The 16,334-nt window shown below is 41.4% G+C and overlaps 1 protein-coding gene across 1 annotated transcript in view; it reads right to left on the bottom strand.

The window, feature by feature from the left end:
* Nucleotides 1-304: 304 nt before the first annotated feature.
* The window catches only part of fgfr4 (fibroblast growth factor receptor 4), a 31,615-nt gene continuing 15,585 nt past the window's right edge, over nt 305-16,334 (bottom strand). The window contains exons 8-19 of the mRNA XM_056285137.1: nt 14,828-15,018; nt 14,273-14,411; nt 13,595-13,788; nt 12,777-12,922; nt 10,197-10,318; nt 9,985-10,095; nt 8,348-8,538; nt 5,172-5,294; nt 3,619-3,689; nt 2,323-2,460; nt 756-861; nt 305-538 (exon numbers count right to left, since the gene is read on the bottom strand). Of these exons, the coding sequence (XP_056141112.1) occupies nt 362-538; nt 756-861; nt 2,323-2,460; nt 3,619-3,689; nt 5,172-5,294; nt 8,348-8,538; nt 9,985-10,095; nt 10,197-10,318; nt 12,777-12,922; nt 13,595-13,788; nt 14,273-14,411; nt 14,828-15,018 (1,709 nt within the window). The 3' untranslated portion in view covers nt 305-361. The remainder of the gene's footprint in view (nt 539-755; nt 862-2,322; nt 2,461-3,618; nt 3,690-5,171; nt 5,295-8,347; nt 8,539-9,984; nt 10,096-10,196; nt 10,319-12,776; nt 12,923-13,594; nt 13,789-14,272; nt 14,412-14,827; nt 15,019-16,334) is intronic.

Here is a 16,334-nt window from a genome sequence, read left to right as displayed (position 1 = left end):
ATAGAAATATATCAGCATATCTACATGTGTAAAAACACCGTGTTTCAGAGTCCAGCTGAGGGTCACACATTCAACTGTTTGGTAATGTAAAGTAGAATATCAAACCAACACTATAGTTTTCAAATAATACTGCCTCAAATATTTCACACCTCATTTTGTGAGAAAGACTAGGTCCTAGATTCTCATTATCATTAATTTACACAACACATCTGTGTACCAGGATGTGATAACATCCAAATTTCATTCCAATACAACACTGCCGGAAGACCATAAAAGATCATATTGAACTACTGCCCAGCCCTAATGTGCATGTGTGTGCGTGCGTGCGTGCGTGCGTGTGTGTGTGTGTGCGTGTGTGTGTCTATCGGAGTGCTGTCTTCACGTCTATCCGGGAGTGTGTGTCCTGGTATCCCAGCAGACAGGGGTCTGTGGACAAGGCGTCGTGAGTGAAGACCGAGTCGTTGTCTGAGGAGCAGGAGCTGGAGGTGTCTTCGCATGAGGGGGAGTACTGCTCAAACGGCGTGGACAGGTCCAGGTACTGCAGACACAGTACAAGAAATGAAATTGTAACAGTGTAACACAGTATTATAACACAGTAAATGAAATTGTAACATTGTAACATAGTATACTAACACAGTAAATTAAATTGTAACACTTTAACATTGTAACATTAGCGATGATTTTGTGTGTGTGTGTGTGTGTGTGTGTGTGTGTGTGTGTGTGTGTGTGTGTGTTTTGTTGATGCTTACACATACCTCATCAGAAACTGACAGCAGGACTCTGTCCAGCTCCTCCACCAGCTGTTTGAAGGTCGGTCTCTGGGTCGGCACGGCATGCCAACACTCACGCATCTTCATGTACCTTCACAGGAAAACACACACACAATCATTGATAATGTTACAATGTTACAATTTCATTTAGCAGACGTGTTTATCCAAAGCGACGTACATGTGAGAGTTAATACAACACAAGCAAGGATCCAGTCAGGAGGCGACAATGCAAGTAAGTGTCAGAAAACTAGGTGCAAGACCAATAGGACACAGGTGTCAACAGGCAGTGCACAAAGGCAATGCATAGGGTGCATAGAAGTGATCTTTTTTGTATATTAATACCATCAGGTGTGGAGGTGTTTGAGAAAGAGCTGGTTTTTGGCTCTGATAGAGTTAGACAGACTCCAAAATACCCTACAAAAACTTACGAGCCTGTGTGTGTGTCTTCACTTTGCATCCTGAGTTCTTCACCCCCCCTCCCCAATTGTATCCGGCCAATTATGTCACTCTTCCGAGCCATCCTGGTCGCTGCTCCACCCCCTCTGCCAATCCGGGGAGGGCTGCAGACTACCACATGCCTCCTCCGATACATGTGGCATTGCCAGCCGCTTCTTTTCACCTGACAGTGAAGAGTTTCACCAGGGGGACGTAGTGCAAGAGGATCATGCCATTCCCCCCAGTTCCCCCTCCTCCACAAACAGGCGCCCCGACTGACCAGAGGAGGCACTAGTGCAGTGACCGGGACACATACCCATGTCCGGTTTCCCACCCACAGACACGGCCAATTGTGTCTGTAGGGACACCCAACCAAGTTGGAGGCAACATGGGGATTCAAACCGGCAATCCCCGTGTTGGTAGGCAATGGAATAGACCGCTATGCTACCTGGACGACCCAAGTTCTTCACCTTTTTTGAGAATAATTTTAGTCAGAATATAAAGCTGCACTTCTGGAAGGTTCTGCAGTTCCCGAAAACTTTTTAAGATGCTTCAAGACAAAAAAGGGAGTAAGTTTTCTTCACCTTTTTTCTTTCTTCAAATACGTTATCTTACAGCATGATCCTCCATGCAAAAATTATTTTGTTCACTAATTGTTTCTTGGAAGAAGTTTTACTGGTATGGATCAAATGAAGTCTGCAGAAATTAACAAAGCATCATTTAATGTTACAAATGAAACCCATTAAAATAAGATTGATGGATCTGGATACAACTTGAGTTGACTTGGCAAGCTTATGAGTTCCTGAACTCTGTTGTGTCAAAGTTCAATGATTTTCAGTTCTGGGAAATATTAGGCTTCGGCAATTTGAAAACTTGTTCATTTTGCGTCATTAAATATTCATCACATTATGGTAATACATTTCTACAACTACATACCTGATCCTGATAGGTCAAAACATAACTCTCTGTCACCTTTAATACGTTATTCAAAATTATCTCAACTGTGTCCTTAACAGCGATACAGGTTTTCAAGCTTTTTTTCCCACATTTTCTCGCTGTCTCTTTCTCTCTAAACAGCATTAGTGCTTGTTGTTCCCTGTCTGTGGTTGGTTCTTACAGTTCGTGTGTGCAGTTGGATGGTTTGTCCATCCGATGTCCTTCCTTCAGAAGCTTAAAGAGCTCCTCCACAGGGATCCCGGGGTAAGGAGATCCTCCCAGTGTGAAGATCTCCCACATCAAAACGCCGAACGACCACCTGGACACCAAACCAGGCCCACAGGTAAGCTAACATACAGGCCACAATAAAAAACTATACACAATTTTGAAATTGCAAATGAGGACACAATGCAATGGTTTGTATTCTTCTCAGTGTTTACATCAGATTATTGACTTTGTGTATATACAGTCAATAACCTGATTAAGGTGAATAATTGAATTTAGGTGGTGGTGTGATTAAGGTGTCTAGATGTGTTCAAATCAATGTGATCCCTTATTGATCCGAGTTTACAAGACCCATTGGATAACCTAATTACAGAATGGGATTTACATTGCATGTGACCTCGCTGCTAACGTTGTGCATGAGGCTTCAGAAAATGTCTGTTTCTGTTTTGGTTTTTTTCCTCCATCCACAAACTTATATTAATCCCCTTCATTTTATTGATCATGAAGGTTGTTTCTGAAATGTGTGTGTCTGCTGCCACTCATAAAAAGGCAACGGTGGCTGCACTGTTGAGCTGCTGGCTAACAGGGTCAGTATCCACAGATGAGGAACAGGAAGCCGCGCACCAGTTTTATCCTTAAGACTATCCCGAGGAAGAAAACTCAGTTTTACAAAATGTATATCAATAAATATTTGTATAGGTGTTATGAGTGTGTGGTTTCCTTTTCTTAATCTCTGTTTTCCGCTGCTCAACATATTTTTTTGTCGATCATTACCTGGTCAGATGCAGGTAACAGAACCAATTCTCTGAAAGAACTCTGATTAAGGTAATTAATTACTATTATGCTTATGTCAATTATGGGATGCATTGTTGTCGGGTGCTGTGCTGAACTGTGTCTCTGTTTTTTGCTATGTCTGGAATAATTAATACATACAAACTGTGCATACCGCATTGCTGTAATTATTTCCTGTGGTATGCTGCCTGGAGAATGCCACTTTTCAAGCCCCTGTTTTTGTAACTCTCCGTCACATTCCGTTTCCAATTATATATTATATCTTTTTTTTTTAAATCTTGTGTAAATAAAGAAAGAACGAAAGAAAGAAAGAACGCTTGTGTAAATGGTAAAATAAAGTACAGACCATGACTGGACTGGAAAGGGAAGGATTAATTAGGCAGACCTATAACTGACCTAGGTGTGTTTTTTTGTAGCAGACAGCATGTGTTAAACACAAAGTCTGGTGATTTAGACTTACACGTCGCTCTGGTGTGTGTAGACTCTGTCAAACAAGGCCTCTGGTGCCATCCACTTCACTGGCAGTCGCCCCTGCGGAGCAGACATAGAAACACAGTGTTTTTAATGCCCTGCCTCCAGTTACCAGCACAACACCGCCCGGGACACAGGACAGCCCTGCTCTCCATCACAGCCAAACACAACATTCAGTCTATTTCTGTCTGTCTCCAGTTCTTCTCTTTTACACTCTGCTCAAATCTCTATCTATCTAAAAAGCTTTTTTTTTTCTGTGGCGATTTCCCTCATCTGAATTGAGGGTCTAACGATAGGGGTTGTCTTACATTATGCTTACTGTAACTGTGTTTTTAAAGCCCTCTGTGACTAATTTGTGATTTAGGACTATACAAATAAAGCTGGGTAGACTTTTTAATGGCATGTCTTTCTCTCTGTCTGCTCATCCTCTTTTTTTATTCCCCTCTTCTACTCTCTCCATTTCTCTCCCTCTCTTTCTCAGTTCCCTTGCTCCTCTCTTTAAGTCTCCTCTTACTACCTTCTCTCCTTCCCTCCCGTCTCTCCCCTTACGTCTCCCTATGTCTCCCTGTTTTCAAATTAGGTCTCATTAAGTCTGCTGCCAATCAGGCCCACACATCAAACATCTGTTTTTAAGAGGATTAAAGGAACAAACAGACCGACAGGAGGGATGCTGGACAGACCCTGTTTACAAGCAGAGCTACTAAACTGGCTTTGTCGCCAGCCAGGCACTGTGGCTCGAGGGTTAAGATTTGTGCCAGCCTGTATAACTATTTCACATCCATGGCAGCTAAACAAATATAATTATTTTTGTAATAAAATACCTTAATGAAACTCGTATGGAAACCTTGTTCTTGCTTGTTGCTTAAACTGGTGCAGAACAGAGGCCAAACAAAGGGGAGATATTTTAGCAGGTTGGATACTGGCTGACCCAGAGTCTTGAACTTGTGTTCTCTGCTAGCAGGAAGCTCTTGGGAAACACCGGCAAGCTCCATTGGAATATCCCAGATCATACGCTAAGTTTGGCTACCTTTCCATGTGACTCATAGGTAAGGTAGAATTTATCAGGATTTGCCTGGTGAATGGACTCAGTTTAAAACCAGGCATCCCACTGGGGTTGTGGTGTGAGAATGAAGACAAATGAGGATAGCCAAGGGTGAAACTTGTTAGCTAAAATCTTACAATTGATATCTTACAATCACTTCCTCCCCAATTTAACTGGTATTTCCTGATTTGTCTTATCTACAAATAAAGGATTTATCTGTTTTGTGGCTTCACAAAAATTGTGAACAGTGAATGATTTACCCTCTCAAACAGCAGAAAAAAAACATTCCTTTAACAATTCAATACGAGTGTCATTTTGACATATGCCATTATGGTTTCTCAAATAAGGGGTTTCATATACAATGTGAACACACATGCTACCCGCTGTTGTTGCTAAAAAACTGAGGAAAAAAATAGCAGAAAATAATGAAAGTCACTTGAACAAAGCAAATTCCTGAAAAAAAATCTCCTAGAATCACATCCCTGGTAGCATCTACTCACGTTGGTGGTTTTTTTGTAATAGTCAATTTGGTGGACTCCTCTGGCCAAGCCGAAGTCAGCGATCTTCATCACATTGTCCTCAGTAACCAGAACGTTCCTGGCAGCAAGGTCTCTATGGATGCACTGTAGAGAGAGAGAGAGAGAGAGAGAGAGAGGGAGAGAGAGTTACGATGGGTGAAAAAAATCTAAAATCAGATCTTAATCATTTAGTCAGTATGGACTGTAAGATGGATTCTGGTAGGTCTCTACAAGGAACAATTGGGCCCTGGTGGAAGATAATTCTTTTGGTACATGGACTCTGTAAAGTCCATGTTTAGCATATTGGCTAGTTTTCAATTTTTCTTTTTTGTTGTTTTATTTTTCTTTCTGATTTTCCTGCCGATTTCCCCTGACTAAGATTTGGTAACTTTGTGCACTAACATCCTTGCCTTCAAATTTAAGAGACAGATATAGAAGGAGGATTCAGGCGAGGTGCACCGCAGTGACATGCTGTCAGACTATTTTAAAGTTCCATGTTTTCTGAAATGTTCCTCTGAATTTAGCCCTATGAAATTACATGTCGCTGTCAGCCCCATGCTGTGGTCATACGGCTCTGTGGTAAGGCCAGGTGGAAGCAGATAGCTAGAGGAGATAGCAAAAACTTGCGAAAAGATTTTCTCTGAAATAGATCAAGACTCTAAAGTCAACAAGCACTGTCTCGTTTTAGCGAACTCTACAAAATTAAAATGTCCTTATATAGAAACCGTAGAGCCCCCCCAAGAAAAACATCACTTCATGGTGAAAAAAAAATTGAGGGGCACTGCTGGCCACACTGAATGGATGTCATTAAGTTTATTTTGGTTTTCAGTTGAAATAGATGTGAGGTTTGTGGGGTTAGTCGAAATGAAACAGCGCTGGTTGCCCTGTAATAGAAGGGTACTTTCAGACTCCTGCATTCTTAGCAGGCCACAGAACCAGAAACCCGATGCCTGCATACAGACAACAGCTCTGCTGCCTGTTTGCTTACAGATTTATGGACAAAGCCCTGAGAGGAAGAACAGAGAGAGGGAGGGAGGGAGAGAGAGAGAGAGAGAGAGAGAGAGAGAGAGAGAGAGAGAGAGAGAGAGAGAGAGAGAGAGAGAGAGAGAGAGAGAGAGAGAGAGAGAGAGAGAGAGCAGGATGGAGAAATGAAGGAATAGGAACACAGAGGTGGGGGGAAGTAAAGAAAGAAAACGCAACAGAGGGAACTAGATTGATACAGAGACAGCGAGAGAAACAGAGGGAGAGATAGGGCAGGACAGAGAAATGAAGCTATAGGAACAAAGTGGTAGAAGGGAAAGAAAGAAAGAGATACTGAATAGAGGAAAATAGATGGAGACAGACAGAGGGAGAGAGAGAGGCGGGGGGGATACAGAGGTGAAGGAATAGGAACATAGAGGTGGGAGGGAAAAAAAAGAAACTGAATAGAAGAAAATTGATGGGGACACAGAGAAAGAGAGAGAGAGAAATGAATAGACAGAGGAAAAGTGTCAAACTGAGATTAAGGCTGACCAAATGAGAGACAGAGGCAGAGGAGGAGGAATGGAAAGACAGCTCATTCATCTGCAGGCCAAGTTCTCTCACCAAGAAAAAAAAAAAGCAAAAACATTTAGCCACATTTCAGAGAAGGAGTTTGGGAGAAGTTCTGTTGCCTTTGTCAAGGTATGCTTAAGACAGACGCTTTACTCTTAACCTGCTTCCATCAGGTGAGGACTGACTTTTATGACCGGGGAGGCAGCCGGGTGTGAATGTGAGACGGTGCTGCTTGCTTTTAGTGAAACAACAGTTAATTAAAATGTGAAAGAGGTGTTTGTTTTACTGCATGCCCCCGAGCCTGAAGTCCTTTGCTTGAACAGCAAAGCAAAGCAGGCAGTGCAGATGCCAGTCCTGATATCCCTGATCTCTAAAGCCCTGTAATGCTTTATAGGTCTTGTAAAATCAACACGGCGGGTTTGAAATTTTAGCAGTCCCCTCCCAGGTCAGACCTCCTCTAGCCAGGGAATACAGGAAAGCTGTCCGGATGAGGCAGAGGATTAATGTGGTCTGACAAATAATGGTAGTAGCTACCAACCAACCCCAGTGGTGCTAAAGTAAAAAAAAACTTATAATTTTATATCCTAAATGATATCTCCAAACAACTATTTTGGTCCCACTGCAAAAACATGACAGTTGTCTCCTCATTGCCTTGGTTTTATTCCATGTGATCACTTTCTCCGTGTAGAGATTACAGAACATCGATATTACAAGAGAAAAATACAAACGGACAAGAAAGAGGTTGCTTTCTAAAAATTACAATAAAAATGATACTGAACTCTAATATAGATAAAGGTTTTGTGAAGGTATTGAAGGCTCTGGAAGTAAAACATACACCCCCATTCACAACTGTGATTTATTCATTGGTCAAAGGTCAGAATTGCTGTTTGCTGACCACTGATGGTTTCAGATGCATTCCCAAGGTCCAGCAAATGTCATTTCTGCTTAAATAACTTCAGATTTGAGTGACTTCCCTCTAAAGTGGCAGTAGAATGAAATTCATTCTCTAGATCACCAACATTACCTTGAACCCCTGTCAATAAAGGAAACAAAATATGGCTGTCAGCTTAAGCTGGGAACACAGTAGATGATTCAAAGGCCAACTATAAATCCAATTTGTCCATGACAACTGATTTTCAAGGTAGGGAAAGTCTGCACCAGTCTGTGTAAAATAGTTCAAATCACCATGGACAGTCGGCACACGTTATCTTGCAATATTCAGAAGTTCAAGATTCAAAATGTTCACCTTCCGATCAAGCCTTCAGCAAGTTAGAGTCGTCACGATAATATTACACATGTTTGATTTTTATGACTGGAATCTGGACATGTCTGAGCTTGTCAGTAATTGTGCGTGTCTCTATGACTGTAGTTATAACCAGTCTATTTGTCTACGGCTGTAATTCGCTAAAAATGGTCATTAAATGCCTGATGCTGAGTCGTTTCGTAGTCTATTAGGACTTTAAAAGTCTTCAAGTGTGTCCCCGGGTTTAGAACGATCATGTCAAAATATTTGTGAGGATGGGTTGATAGCAGCTCTAAACATAAAGAGGGAGCTGTAGGGATACGCCAGTCCTGAGAAACTGTTTTAGTGTTCCCTCAGGCCGAATCTCTCAGAGGCTGCTTACCCTTTTAGAGGCCAGGTACTCCATTCCTCTTGCCACCTGGTAGGCACAGGACAGCAAGTCTTTGAAGGTAAGCTGTTCTTCAGGCACCTTGGTCACATCAAAGGTGTAATCCATGCCGGGAGGCCGGCGGGCCCTCAGGTACTCCCTCAGACTCCCTTTGGAGGCGTACTCCACCAGCACATACAGAGGACCTGAAAGGGAAGGGGAGGTGGTGTTTTGATGTTATTTGTATTGATATGGTACACCAGGAGGCTTGGGGGCCATCGGTGATCGAAATGCGCAAATGTCAATCGGCCTCATTCATGAATTGTTCTTACCTACTCAAGTTTTCTTACACACCCATGGATTTCTTTTTAGCTCTCAAGATTGTCTGACAATCATCAGCAAAGCCTGATGGTTATTTATAATTCCTTCCCCCTAACATCTATTGTCTTGCAAAGACATCAGTGTTAGCCAGCTGGTGACTACATTCAGGGTTAGCAGGTTCTACACTGGTCTCTGAGAAAAACTTCAGGGCTAAAAAAGTCCATGGGTGTGTAAGAACAAACTTGTACATAAGATTGATGAATGAGAACCGCTGTGTTCATGTTCAATCTTACCAATAGAGAAGGTGAAGAGGTCAAAATATAGGTATTCTTTTCCTTGTTGTTTTAGTAAAGGTGTCTATGTCCCAATTTGTGCTAACAAGGAGGAAGTTGTCCTCTCTGATTACTCCCCTGATCCCCGATTCCCCCATCCCAGGTCAAGAAAAAAAATTACTCATCTTTTTCACTATTTCAAACTTTCTGCTGCCTCCTGTAAATCCTCCCTCATCTTCTTTCTTATCTAAATTAACGGACTCTTGGATTATATTTAAGGACATCTTTCATACCCCCCCCCCTTTTTCTCCCCAATTGTATCCGGCCAATTACCCCACCCTTCTGAGCCGTCCCGGTCACTGCTCCACCCCCTCTGCCGATCCGGGGAGGGCTGCAGACTACCACATGCCTCCTCCGATACATGTGGAGTCGCCAGCTGCTTCTTTTCACTTGACAATGAGGAGTTTTGCCAGGGGGATGTAGCATGTGGGAGGATCACGCTATTCCTCCCAGTTCCCCCTTCCCCCCAAACAGGCGCCCCGACCAACCAGAGCAGGCGCTAGGGCAGCGACCAGGACACATACCCACATCCGGCTTCCCACCCGCAGACATGGCCAATTGTGTCTGTAGGGATGCCTGACCAAGCCGGAGGTAACGCGAAGATTCAAACCAGCGAGCCCTGTGTTGGTAGGCAACGGAATAGACCGCTACGCTACCCAGACGCCCCGGTCTTTCATATTTTAACTAGGCTTGGATCTGAGCATAAAAAAAAAAAAACAACAAAAACAAAACAAAACAAAACAAAACCACAAATATTCAGAAAGTGATGGTGGAAAAATACAAATGAAAGAATCACCAAAAGAAACAGATAAGGTGTTGAAGATATAAATAATAACTCTAAGTTCAGAGACCTAAGTAAGTTGACCTTGAGCTAACCCTAACCTTAACCCTAACAAGAATTTGATTGGATAAATGATGAGACAGCCCAGGTACATAATTTCACATGCTGATCTGAACCACAATTAGTGACTTTAATATGGACATTTGATTGAATCTCACCATCTTGAGTGCAGACGCCTAGCAGGTTGATGATGTTCTTGTGTTTATCCATGACTTTCATCAGCTCCATCTCAGAGATCAGGTCTGCCAAGTCCTTGTCAGTGGCATCATCTGAGGTAAAGAAAATGACAGCCTCGGCTGTTATTATATCACCAATCTGTGACAATGTGTGTGTTGTCTCTCTCTTTAATTACAGAGTAGATATTTTCTACCTTTTAGCATCTTGACTGCCACAGTACTGGCCTGCTCCGGGCAGTCCTTGTTGATTCCATAGGCTTCGGCTCTCACCACCTGGCCGAAACAGCCTTCTCCCAGAGGCTTACCTAATGTAAGACTGGGAAAGGAGAGGGAGATGGAAGAGTTTGAGAAAATACTGAAGTCCAAGAAATCGGTAAAAATCCATAATTTAGGCTCTGGTTTCATAAAACATGCATTGGGTTGGCCTCAAATGGTCTGTGGGTCTCCACATGGCCACTGTTCTGGGATTTTTCACTGAGCACTGATCCAAGCAGCAAAATTACATTGCCTCAGCTGAGAAACATGCACTCATTGCCACAAAGTACAATCGTTTAAAAGTAGAAGGGATGGTTTAAACTTAAAGTGTTTAAATCCTGATATTTTAAGATAACAATAATACGATAATTAAGACAGAACTTAAGGTTGTTTATCAGCAGGCTTTAATAGTAGATAAACAAAATGGTATGAATAAAGATGTTCCTGCTTGAGTGTTTCCCTTGAGTATAATTTTCAATATCTCTATTATATAAAGGATCCAGTTTTTAACTGTGTTTACCTTTTGGCCATTCGTAGGGTTGGAGATGACCTGCTACCATTCTAAAATTACTTTTGTCTTCGTATAGCCAGAGTTGGGCCAGATTACTTTGAAATGTAGTCAGTTACTGAATACAAATGACCTGGCAATTTTTGTAATTAGTAATATAATCCATTGTCTTACAAAAATGTAATCTAAATACCTTTGGATTACTTTTGGATTACTTCAAATTCAAACATTGAAAATATTACACCCTATACTAAAAAAAGGAAGCAGCCACAAAATTTTAAGTTCCACAAATATTCTAATTTCTCCTTAAATATCTCAAAACATTTTCAATGCAAATAAAATGCATTTTGCATATTAGCTTTTACAGTTAATCAAATTACCCTTACAATAACAGCACTGGCACAAACTACAGGCATACTGCATGTATTCTCCAACATGTAAGATGCTGTTTCTTTTATGTTAGTTTTTGTTGCTGCTGTTTTTTAATCAAAGGCCACATAGAAGACTTTTCTATTGTAATGCAAGAGGAACACCTACTCAAAATGTTCATCTTCCATTTTCAATGTAAATAAAAAGGAATAAAAACTCCATTATCAATAAATTGTCATTAAAAAACAAAAACGAATATTAATTAAGGGTAGAACGACTTGTCGCTTGCAGATTGTAAACATGATATTCAAAGTTGGCCCCTCCCCCACGGCTTAACGTCACCAGAAGGACACGCCCCATGACCACAGTTGCCAGAACACATCCAAGTATACAGGCCAACTCCGCGTCGCTCTTCATCCCCATCCTCCCCTTCAGTGCTCGCCAGTGGGTGAAAGCCAACCTGAGATTCACTCTCGTTTTGGAATGAGCTTTGTCCACTTTGCATTTCAACTCGCTATATTTGCGTCTTTTCGGCACTCTGTCTGCCATTGTCATAGTTTCCTCTTGGATGTGTGCTTACAATCTCGATCTGGCACCTGGTCGCTACATTTTTAGAGTCTCGCTGCCCAAAGGGTAATGCCCAGAAACGTCCCGTGCACAGCAAAATAAGAAAATACAGGCAGAGGACAGGGTCTCTGCAGATACACACACCACCACACACATCTAGTGGGTCATAAGTGATGATTGAGAAGGATTATTTTTATATGAATCTGTACATTTATTTTCAGGAAAATCCTACTCGTTCTACCTTTAAGTCACCATTGACAAAACTGGAAACCTAGCAACCTGAGATGAGTAACTTACTTCGATATACAGTAGAACATATTCAGCATACAGAATTGTACAAATAAAATTACCCTTACAAAAACATGCTGGCATAAATGTATACAGGTGTACTGTATTGTTAGTTTTGTGTAAGTTTCCGTTGCTGATGCTTTTTAATCGCAGGCCAGAGGAGTGTACTATTTTATTTAATAATTAGGTGCCGCAAAAATATATGTGCTGTATATAATAGGGTAGGACTTTGATATAGCAGCTTTCAGTTTTCAAATGGTATCATTATCCAAATAAATTCCTAAATTCAGCGAGTGGGACTACGCAGTCAGAGCTCCGATCAAGCACTGAACAATTTGGTGAACAAATCTTTTTAATGAACTGATTCTAAATGATTCCACACACTGAAAAGAGCTGTTTTGCCCATTACTACCACAAAGTAGAGCACTTTTCTAAGAAACCCTGCATGTCAGGTACACTTTTCATGAGTTAATAGAGCATTGGTTATCATGAAAAAGTTTCATAATTTTAAAATTACCATATTTTAAAGACATAATCAAACATGTAATCAAGTAATGATGTTACTTTAATCTAATTGCAAATTTTTTCAAATGTAATCTGGGCTGATTACAGTTACTTATTTTTGTAATCTGATTACATAATCGTGATTACATGTAAGCCATTACTACCCAACCCTGCATATTGTATTGTCAATAATTTGAAAGTCTAAAAATAGCAGATATGTCATTTTGGACAAAAAATTGCTTCAAAAGTCAATGACAGCAGCTATAAATGACAGATTACTTACTTCTCCCTTGGAAATTCCCAATCCGGGTCAAAGGGAAGTTCAAATTCCATGACCCCAGCTAGCATTGGGGAGCAGCTTGAGGAGAGACGGGCCACCCTCATTAATGAAGCACTGGACTTCCCAGAAGAGTTGGACTCTACCGAATACTGGAGGGAGAGATATGGGGGAGACATTAGCTGTTAGCATAAGAACAAAGTTTATCAGAATCAGAATCAAGTTTATTGGCTATGTAGGTTTGCATATACATGGAACTTGACTCTGGTTTCATGGCTCCCTCAGTGTACTTAACATAGAATAACAACACTACAACACAACAATCTTCAGATATATACACAAGGATTGACTCATACAGGTGAAATAAGGGTCTCGTCATCAAAATGGTGCCATGGACGGTAGCCTCGGTTCTGTGCTCTCTCTTATCAATGTAAAGTTTTCATCTAGCATTACAATTTGCCTGCTCTTGGCTGCAGAGGGGAAAGTTAAATATATGATTAAAAACGATGAGAGGAAGAGTAGTCTTGCTGAAGTCTAATTCTTTTTTGAAACCAATGCCTTGAGGGAATTTTAAGCCTGGCAAGTGGGACCACTGTAGTTTCATCAATGAGCATTCACATTTTTGGCAGGGAAAAATCAATAAGAAAGTTAGACTACATTAGCCATGTCATTATTTCATATGGTCCTCTGTTGACTGGGCATAATAACTGGTACATTTCGAAGTTCGCCATGTTATAGCTTGTAAGTTGAAGGAACTCGAACTTCTGAAAATAGTTGCTGTTAGCTAGCTGTTATTGACCATCCGATTCTCCACTGTTTTCTACCTGTCTGCGAAGAGGGAACTTGGACAGCTTTTGGACCGGAAGGACATCAAAGGGCTCCCTACTTGGATGGACCTGCATCCGACAGAGCACCACGATAACAGCGGCCATGATCAGGGCCAGGAAGCCAGAGGCGTAGATGATAATGTCAGTGTATTTGGTCTCCATGCTGTCCATATCATCTGCCACCTCCTCCTCTGGAAGAACAACAGGATATATTTGTTTTTCAAAAGGTATGAGAATGATTACTTGACTTGAGTTAGTGAGGGTGTAGAAAGATTTGTCTTTCTGAGTGGAGCTTGTTGTATTGAACATTGCTGATTGGCTGAATACAATAACGTACAGTAAAAAAAAAAATAATTAAACATCACCATCTATGTTTTTTCCTAATTGTTGCAGTTTTTTTTTTTTTAGGTCAATGGAAAAATAAAACAGAAATGCGTTCCGGTCACCAGAACAGTTCTGTTACAGATACAGCTTCAGCATGGGTGCAAAAAGACCCTATTGTGAATGCACAATGCTAACAATACAATGGCAATACGAGCACGTTTGAAAATGTGCGCAAGTAAAATCAATCAGCCAATCCATCCATTCATTCATCCATCTTTAACCTAAAAAGAAAATTAATCCTAATTTTAGCCCTAAACTTTCCATTGACATACCAGTCAATTATTAACTTACCTGAGAGGACAGTAAGCCAAGCAGACTGGTGAGAGAAGCCGATGGAGTTTCCAGCCAGACAGGTGTATTCGCCTGCATCCTCCATGGTGACTTTGGACAGGTAGAGCACCTCCACATCGGACATGTTCAGACTCCCTGTCTGCACATCACCAACACCACCACCACAGCAACCACAGCAACAACAGCAAGTCAACAACAGTAACAACCATTGCTGTACAACACTGCTTTCATCACAGTCACAGTTGTTATTCATGGTACCGTTGCTATTATTCTTAGTACCACTTAGTACCACAATCATTCAAGTAACATGAGCATTAATGCCTCAGGCCTTCTTGAAGCTGATAGCAGATATCATTACCATATGTCTCTTCTTATGGTAGGACATTCAGTCAAATATACGACCCACTTTACCATTATGTTACGCTCTTCTGCATAAATCACATTCTTACAAAGCCAAATTTCCCTTCATCTTCAAATCTAGGTATTTAGGTAGAGCTTGGTATTCACGGTACTGGGGAATTTGTCCACCAGACGTTTGATATCATTTCCACCAACCTTGAGGATCTGAACGTATGGTGTCCCATCAGGACCGTAGCGACTGCCGTTCCTCTCGATGTGTTTGAGCCACTGAATGTGAGGCTGGGCGTCACTGTAGACTTTACAGTAGAACTGGACATCACTGCCCACGACAGTTGTGGTGTTGGCTGGTAGACCAGCCTGCAGGATAGGCCTGTGTGGGGACCGCTCTGTAGAAAGAGGGAATAAGAGAAGACAGTGTTTATCTCAAGGAAAGCCGGTCGGGGCCAGTGTTTTCCCCCATTTTCCCAGGTTGATTATGGGCAGAGAGTTTCTTCTGATAAACGGAGCGTGACCTGATTCAGACAGAGCTACTCCTCTCACCAGGAGTCCATATGTAACGGGATGGGACAAGCTGTGCAATCCTGACCAATCACATCCCTGAAGCCTTGTTACGCTTCTCCTTCATCACATGATTCAGGATCTCCGGCTTAATAATAGAAATTCTGGGAATTCCCACAAAAGAGATTTATTAAGCATCAAGAAAAAAAAACACATATCAACCATATTCAAGCCATAACAACACATTCTTGTGTTGTGTGTTGTGCCGTTGATGGTGATTTAAAGCAGAACAAATGCTGGACTAGTCTGAACCAAACGTCACAGGATGTCTCTGCCTCCCAGACAGAGCTGTTTTTATTCGGCGGTGCTGATCCTACTGTGAAGAACACTGAATGGAAGTGAAGGGACATTAAAGACGAAGCCCCCTCTAAGCTGAACATCCAGCATATTGGAAAGTATTTTCTAATCATGTGATTTTATTCGATAATGTTAGAAATTATATTTGGGCAAAAAAAAGTATACTGAATAATTCTTGGTAAACATGGAAAAAAGTAGATTAGTTGTGTCTGAATACCCATACCATGGCCATAGTAGGTACTATATCGGACCCATTTTAGTATACTAAATTACAACGTTCCTGGTACGGAAACTAAAAATGAAGGGATGGATAGTACAATCGGGATAAGCAGCTTGGATAATGGATGAATGGATGGACGGTAATATGAGTTGAGGTGACACTATTCTGGAACAAAATGGCTACTCTGTGTGGTTACCATGGAGAAATAGGTTGTGCAAGGCTTATCAACGTGCCATCACTTCCGCCAGTTGACTGAGGATAGTTTAATAGATTTACGATGCATACTAAACGCATTTTTTATGGATAGTAAGTACGCGGTACCGCTAGTATGCAGTACTAGCATGTAGTATGCAGCAGAATATTTGGACACAGCCCCATTCATATCATCAAAAGTATGACCTTCAATCACATGATCAATAGGAAGATCTTAGAAATGTTTCAGTCACTGATAATGTGCTTAACTCTTCTGCAAGGGCTTGTTTTGCAAAGGCAGATATGCATTTGGTTTTTTTAATTGTTGCTATCTAACTAGTATGATAAAAGTCCTCAGTTGGCTCAATTAGCGTGGATTATTCATTAACCTGAAGCATGGCGTGCTTACCTGGCCCTTTTTTTATCTCTACGCTC

This window comes from Lampris incognitus, chromosome 8 (genome assembly GCF_029633865.1).
Source record: "Lampris incognitus isolate fLamInc1 chromosome 8, fLamInc1.hap2, whole genome shotgun sequence".
Taxonomy (NCBI): Eukaryota; Metazoa; Chordata; class Actinopteri; order Lampriformes; family Lampridae; genus Lampris; species Lampris incognitus.
This window is presented reverse-complemented; position numbering and strand designations above follow the sequence as displayed.